At 33.9% G+C, this 7,928-nt stretch overlaps 1 protein-coding gene across 1 annotated transcript; it reads right to left on the bottom strand.

Moving 5' to 3' along the window:
* Positions 1 to 2,555: 2,555 nt before the first annotated feature.
* On the bottom strand, positions 2,556 to 3,535 carry LOC102885264 (olfactory receptor 52E8). Its single transcript, XM_006915723.1, has one exon. The coding sequence runs from the start codon at positions 3,495 to 3,497 to the stop codon at positions 2,556 to 2,558; it is 942 nt and encodes a 313-aa protein (XP_006915785.1). The 5' UTR covers positions 3,498 to 3,535.
* Positions 3,536 to 7,928: the final 4,393 nt, after the last annotated feature.

Below are 7,928 nucleotides of genomic sequence, written 5' to 3'. Positions count from 1 at the left end.
GTTATAGTCTCTTTTTTCCCGAAGTTTCATTGTTTTTCCTTTTAATTGTACATTTACAATTTATTTGGGAAGGATTTTCTGTATGATGTGGTAGAAAAATCTTCAAGATTCATTACTTTTTCATATGGCTCTCCAATTGACTCAACATCTTTCATTGAAATATCTTTTGTTACTGTACTGCAATATCTTTTGTTACTGTACTGCAATGTTATCTCTGTCATAATTCAGATAAACATATATCTGTGGTTCTATTTCAGGACTCTCTATTAAGTTTCATTGGACTGGTTTTTTTCCTATAGTTGCACCAAAACCACACACTCCCAATTACCATAGGTTTATTACAGGTCTTTGCTATAGCTTTAGAACAGGTCTTGTTTTCTGGCAGTGTAAGTATTCAAACTTTGTTCTTTAAGAAAAACTTGCCTATTCTTGGTTAAAATATATCTATATCTATAGATATATTTGGGCAGTTTCCCATGCATGAGTATAATATCATTCCAGATAGTCTACATTATGCTGAGATACCATCCATCCCTTTCCAAATTTTAGTGTATTAAAATATCAAAAGTTTAATTCTGGTTTATACTACATAAGTGATACAGTTTTGAGGGTTGGGGAGAACTCTATCATAGTCACTCAGCATATATTCTGATAAAGGCACCAGAATTTTATGACGTGGCATCTTAACAAAATCCTTCAGGGTACACAAGAGCAGGGAAGAAGAAAATGGAGAAGCACATTATCACTCTTAAATGTTTCCTCTCAGAACTGACACGCATTAGACTACTTCTACAAATATTTTGTCATAGAAAGTCTCATGGCCAAGTCTAACTGCAAGAGGTTGGGCACAAAGAATCCTCCATGTTCCTGAAAGAAAAAGAAAACTGGTAATGTCAATAAATACCAGTAATGTCTAACTTAAGCGTGCCAAGCAAATATTTTTATTTTTCATCCTCTGATTATTAAAAAACTTATTTGGAAGCTGTATATTCTTCCTCAAGTCTTTAGGAATTTTTTTTCTTGTTGTGATTGTTTTATCCAAAAGCCCAAGTTTCTGTAGATAATGTTATTAATTTTTACATTTAGCTATATCTGAATATAATTTATTTTTGTTTGTGAATGTACCAATAGATAAATTCCTTTGTTGTCTGTTTGGATGACTAAAGCTTTCTTATCTTATCTAGTCAGAAGGCTTTGAATACACAGACTAGCTAGCTTAATTAACTTGATGTCTGTTTATTAGAGTTTTGGACTATTGGATTTTCTAAATACAAAAAAAATTAACTGTGGTATATGAATTTTTTTAAACAATTGTGATATATAAATATCTATGCCATCATATATTCAACATTTTTGCTAGAATTAAGTGCAACATTTAGAAGGCAATATCTAAATTTTTAAATTTAGAATTTCTGTACTCATAAACTGATGAAAAACCAGAAGTTTTAACTGAAGTAAAACAGACAACATATCTCTGGCAGACTTTCTTAAATGTAGTTTCAAATAACACCTCTTTTATGAACTAGGTCAATATTTTCCATATGATTATTTTAGAAAGTGAAACAAAGTCAAATATATTCCTGGTTTTATGTGGCTATCTTCAATAAATTGGTCCAATATTTGGAATATTTAGTCAATATTATTACAAAGTTTATCAAAAGCCCCTCCCAAATATAAATTCTTTGTAATCATATAACATAATGTTCTTTGCCTTAATACCCTAACTCTCCCACCATGGGTTTCTTAAGACATAGGATTCTGTCTTTTTATCTATCACCAAACAGTCACATGTAATTAGTGCATGAGGAAGTTCATAAGTATTTACTTAATGAATGGATCTTTCATAAATATAAACCTTTATTCTCTGCTCTCTTTATTTTATTTCTAAATGTATTCCTTCTTCTATTTTGAGAATCTTGATCTTAATTTGTTATGGAGAATTTTCTGATCCACATTTTACTCATATGAAAATGCAAATATTAAGAGTAACCACATCAAAGAATTCACATAAGAAATAGATGTGTTAATATAAGTAAATTATTTAGAATAGTAGATACTGAGTTAAATAATTTCATTGTTACTTTTTCAAGAATCTTGTCATCAAAATTATCTACAATTTCTAAACCAGTTTTCTTATGCCGCTTTTATATTTCCTCTGGTGATTCAGAAACTGGTCCCATTTTTAAGTTACCCTACTTATTAATCTACTTCCTACTAATAGTTGGATTTTCAGATGAATTATTTAACAACCCTAAGTATCAAATTTTCATCTGAAAACTTGTGACTATAGTAAATATTTAATAAGGCTATTTTGATTATAAAACAATATAAATATTAGTACTTTGTAAAATATACAAACCTTATGAATTATAATATTATCATTAGTACATTCATTGTTATCCTTAAACTCAAAGGGTCATGGAGAATGATAAGAAGATAATTACTGTTTATATTCACCTTTGCTCCCTTACTCTTATCTTTCTTGACAATAACCCCCTTCTAATGAGCATTATGAAGAAAATATGAACTGTAAGACGTTCTAATACTACCAATGTTTAACCATCTTTAAAATAAAAAATCCTCAAAACTTTCTCCCTAATCTGTTTGGTCCTAACTCCATAGATTACAGGATTGAAGGCTGGTGGAACAACCACATATAGGTTGGCTAAGAGAATGTGGACATATCGGGGGATGTTGTGGCCAAAACGATGTGTCAAGAAAGAAAAAAATGCTGGTGTGAAAAAGGCTAAGATAACACCAATGTGGGAGCCACACGTGTTGAGGGCTTTGAACCGGGCTTCCCAGGAGGGTAGGAGAAAGACTGCATAAAGGATCCTGAAATAGGAGAGAATAATAAGAAGCACATCCAATAATAAGAGAGAAATGTTGCCAAGGCCAAACATAATATTCATTTTGATGCTGGCACAAGCCAGGCGGGCAATGCCCATATGCTCACAGTAGGTATGAGGAATGATATGATGCCCACAGAAGGGCAGTCTCAGGAGAAGAAACACCAGTGGGGCCACCATGTACAGGCTCCGTAGAATAGCGATGGCGGCAATAATGCTGATGATTTTGCTGGTGAGGATCATGGTATACCGAAGAGGTTTACAAATGGCAATGTAGCGGTCAAAGGCCATGGCCACCAACACGATGCTCTCCATAGCAGTGAAGAAGTGAATGAAGAACATCTGGGAAAGACAGCTCTCAAAAGATATATTCCTGAGGCCGAACCAGAAGATGCTTAGCATTTTGGGGATGGTGGCAGTGGACAAGCCCAGGTCGATGGAGTCCAACATGGCCAGGAAGTAGTACATGGGCTCATGGAGAATATGCTCAGTCTGGATCACAAACAGGACAGCAGCATTCCCCAGGAGTGCAACAAGATACAGAAAGAAAAAAGGGAATCCAATCCAGACATGCACACCTTCTAGTCCTGGGATGCCCAGCAAAATGAATGAAGAAGGATGAAAGTGGGTGTCGTTAGGAATGGACATTTTTTCTGCCACAGTTACCTGTTGAGCATGTACGAGACAATTATTGACCTCCTATTAGAGATTCCTGTTCATCCAGAAGAGATTCCTCTTTGTCCAGATTCTGGGTAAAACATAAGAGAACATTTTAATCTTCATCTGTTTCTATTTGGAAAGGAAGTTAAATAATGACTTTTATCAACCATACTGTTAGATACTTCAAAATTCTAAGGGACTAAATTTAAAATGTTCTGATCAAAAAAATTATAATTATGTAATGTGATAGGACTGATAGCTAGCTAAAGTTACGGCAGTAATGATACTATAATATATAAATGTATCAAGTCAACGTGTACACCTTGAATTTATACAATATTATATCTCATTTATAATATCAATTATATCTCAATTCTTATAAAAAAGAAAGATTAAATACAGTCCTCACGTTCTTCTAGCCTCTCCCGAGTATCATATGGCACCAGGAATAAGACTGGCATTACCCTGCTGCCACTCACCCTATTAAAGAGACTAATACAAAAAAGAGAAGACAGAATAATATCCTCCACATAATGGAAATCCAGACTCTGGAGTATAGCCAGAAATAAATGGAAAAAAAAAATAAATTCCAGAGTCTGTGTCTCTGAGAATGTTTCACATATTTTTGCTTAATGTGCAACAATATTTCTTAGGTATTTGTAATCTGAACTATTCCTCTATTAGGAAATTTAAAACCCCGAAAATATAGAGTGCATATTCTCAAGTGCATGCTCATTTGTGTATGCGTGCATGTGTGTTTATGCATTTTTATGTGTGTCTGTGAATGCTAGATGATCTGGTTCTTAGAACAAAAAAACAATTTTTGCTTATTCATATGCATGAAAAAAAGTCTGCCACATAAAAGTTCTTAATTTTTAAAAGTTAATAAATAGAGGACTTGATTAAGAAGAGACAGGGCAGCAAGCAATTTCAATGTCACATTTTGGAAAATAAACACCTCAATTCATGTCATAATTTGTTTCTGAAAAAATAACCCATTACATTTAGAAAATAGATAATGACAAGGAGAGATACTTGACAAAGTATTTTACAGTTATGTTGAAACATAGATTAAGAGATTATTTTAATATAGATAAGCCTATCATTTAGAGAATGCATAGTTAATACAGCCAAAATAAATAAATAAATAACTGTCCAGATATAGGTCAGCTAAGGAAGAAGAGACTAAATATTCTGGGCTAGGCAACTTTCACATGTATCTTTGCCTTGTATTCATGAGGAATGAGTAGAAGCATTTAGGATATCCTAAAATTTAGTTTCTACAAAGATTCTATCCTAGCTCTTATATCTTTTATGGATATCTTATTTATAGTAACAGTAAAAAAGGAATTATTAAGTGATTTTGTATAATAGCACTCATCCAGAAAATGTGGGAGTTCTGAACTTACTTATAGTAATTAAAAATTTGAAGCAAACAAGGGAGAAGTTCATTCCTGTAAATTTTGGCGGGGGGGAAATGAGTTAAACAGAAAATGTGGAACTGATTGAATGTAATGTTTATAATTGTGCAGAAAGATCTGATTCAAATTTAGGAGTACTTGGATGTTTAGAGGCATACATCAAAGATAAATGCATCTAAAAGTAAGTACATCATACTTTGAACCCATGTCAAGGCAAATGCCTTGCTACCTGTGCCCATTTGAAACCTATGAAGAGTAGCAGAAATGAGAGAAATTTTATAATTTGAGAAATTCTCTGAGGAACTGTGTGTGTGTGCGCATGTGTGTGTGCATGTGTGTGTCTGTGTGTGTGTGTGTAGTATATGTCTCTGAGTGTATGTGTAAACTTGGACTGCTAAGGTTGGAGAGGAGACAGCTGAAGGTCTCAACTTTGTAATGTGAAACTATCAAAGATGGTTTTCTGTCTTTCATTAGTGGAGAATATGTACAAGGTAAGTGGAGATGTAATTCCTCTATGTACCAGCATTCATTTGTCAATTTGAATATAATTTTTAATAAAACTGGTCACATCCCCCAAGAAGATCATGAGTAGTAAGGGAGATAAAATTCCAAAGATGAAATTTAAAAATTGTATTGCAAGTGATATAATGTACACTTTCTTTCTCATTTTTGCTTAATCTTGAAGTCTTGTGGTTTTTCTCCCCACACTTTCTCAGATGATTTATCGCCCTATGCCTAGGTTTTATTTTCACAAATGTATATCCTTCAGGGCCATGCTTTATGATTTATTTATTCATGAATTCATTAATTTAAAAGCATTTATTGATCACTTTTTCTATACCTGACACAGTCCTATCTAATAGAGAGAGCTAGTCCTTTTCCTCTTCTTACTCACATTTGTGAGCCTATCTACAGGGTCAGAAACAATAACTAAATTGATACAGAATACATTGGTGCATCTCCTTCCACATCAGCTTTTATCCTTTAGTTTTGCAGGTGAGATTTTTTGCATGGTCATAGGTATAAGCACATGTAGGTAAAAGTGTAGCTTCAGGAGGTTATGAATATGAGTGTACATTCTTTCTTCATCTTGTCTTCCTTGCTTTCACTTTTCTTCCATCTCTCCATACTATCTTGGAAAAAGCAATTTCCCCTCTCTTTTGCTGTTTTTCACAGCCTAACCAGGATGACTTACCTTGGTCTCTAAATCTCTAAGAAACTCCCTTGGCATCTTCTTGGGGGGCATGCCTCTTATTACCCTGAATAGAAGGTATTTATATTTTTCTTACAACCCACTTCCCTTGGGATAGGCAATAACAGTATCTTAAAGATACGTTCCCAGAGAACTGTCATTATGTGACCTACGTGGAAGCTCCAGGGAAATTCCTTCTCACAGGTAAACCTTTATTTGACATGACTCAAAACTCCTTCACTGCGAACAGCCTTTTCCCTGAGCTATAGTCAAAACAATGAGTAGAAATTAAAACATTGCATCTTCCTAAAGCAGGAAAAAAGTTGGGGATAACAAAAGACTGACCAAAAAACTTAAAAGGAAAACTTGGGAAATGAATTGACCATACAGAGTTTTTCAAAGCTCTGAATATTCCTAAGCTAGAAAGCCACACACATGTATGTGACTATGCACATGCCCAGTAAAGACCTGAGAAGTTCCTAATCTGTACCCTCTGGCTCACTGTGAGGAAATAATACTAAAGTACAGAATGTGGCTCATTCTACTAGAAAGCATCTGGTGAATTTGAAAAGTCATTTCACATGCATACGTGAACACGCACACACACAGTAGGGTTTTGTTATGTTGTAGAATGTACATATTTTTAATAATAAAACTACAGAGAAATGTCCCTATGAATATAGATTAAAAATTCTCAGCAAAATACTAGCAAATCAACAGCATATTAAAAAGAATTATACGCCATGACTAAGTGTTATTAATCCTGGGAAAACAAAGTTGTTTCAACATAAGAGAATCGAACAATGCATTACACATTAGTTAAATGAAGGAAGTTGGTCCAAAAAGAACATTTGACAAAATCTAGCACCTTTTCATGATAAAAACACTCAACAAACTAGGAATTTAAGAAAATTGTATTCTCTTCCTCAACGTGGTAAAGACATTTATGGGGAAAATATAATTTATATTATACTCAATGGTGAAAGTCTGTACATTTAAGGCTTATATAATCTTATTACCCAATGTCATCCAATAAATTTAATTTTAAAAAGATGTACAAAAGGCCAAGGTATCCATGAAAAAAATACTTACTATCATTAGTTATTAAAGAAATGTAAATCAAAAACCCAATGAGATACCACTTGGCATCCACTAGGATGGCTCTAATCGAAAATAATGGAAAATAACAAGTATTAGAGAGGATGTGGAGAAATGAGAGCTCTTATATGTAGGTGGTGGAAATGTAAATTGATGTAGCCACTGTGGAAAACACTTCCCCAAAAAGTTATGTGTAGAATTATCAAATGTCCCCAAAATTCCACTTTTGGTATATATACCTAAAAGAATTAAAAACAGGTGTTTGAACAAATCTTGTACAAGAATATTTACAGCAGCACTATTGACAATAGCCAAAGTATAGGAACAACCCAATATCAAAAATGGTATATCCATATAATGGATTATATTGTTCAGTGCTAAAAATAAATGAAATACTGATCTATGCTACAACAATGATTCGACTTAAAACCATGCTAAATGAAAGAAGCTGGGCTCTAAAGGCCACATGTATATGATCCATTTTTATGAAATATCCAGATTAGATCCATAGAGAAAATTCACAGAAGCGGAAATCGGATGATTGGTCCCCGGGGCTGGAGTAGGGAAGAGTGAGCCGCGATGCTTACTGGGTGCAGGGATTCCATGTGGAGTGGCGTGAAAATGTTATGGAACTAGATTGTGGTGACAGTTGCATGACTTTGTGACTGTACTAAGGGCCACTGGCTTTTAAATTTCATGTTGCCTCAC

The sequence above is a fragment of the Pteropus alecto genome, unplaced genomic scaffold (assembly GCF_000325575.1).
Source record: "Pteropus alecto unplaced genomic scaffold, ASM32557v1 scaffold395, whole genome shotgun sequence".
Taxonomy (NCBI): domain Eukaryota; kingdom Metazoa; phylum Chordata; class Mammalia; order Chiroptera; family Pteropodidae; genus Pteropus; species Pteropus alecto.
The sequence above is the reverse complement of the archived record's forward strand: the minus strand, read 5'-3'. Positions and strand labels throughout refer to the sequence as shown.

Coding starts and splice junctions, on each gene's coding strand:
- LOC102885264 (XM_006915723.1), bottom strand. CDS start 3,497: ATGTCCATTCCTAACGACACCCACTTTCATCCTTCTTCATTCATTTTG.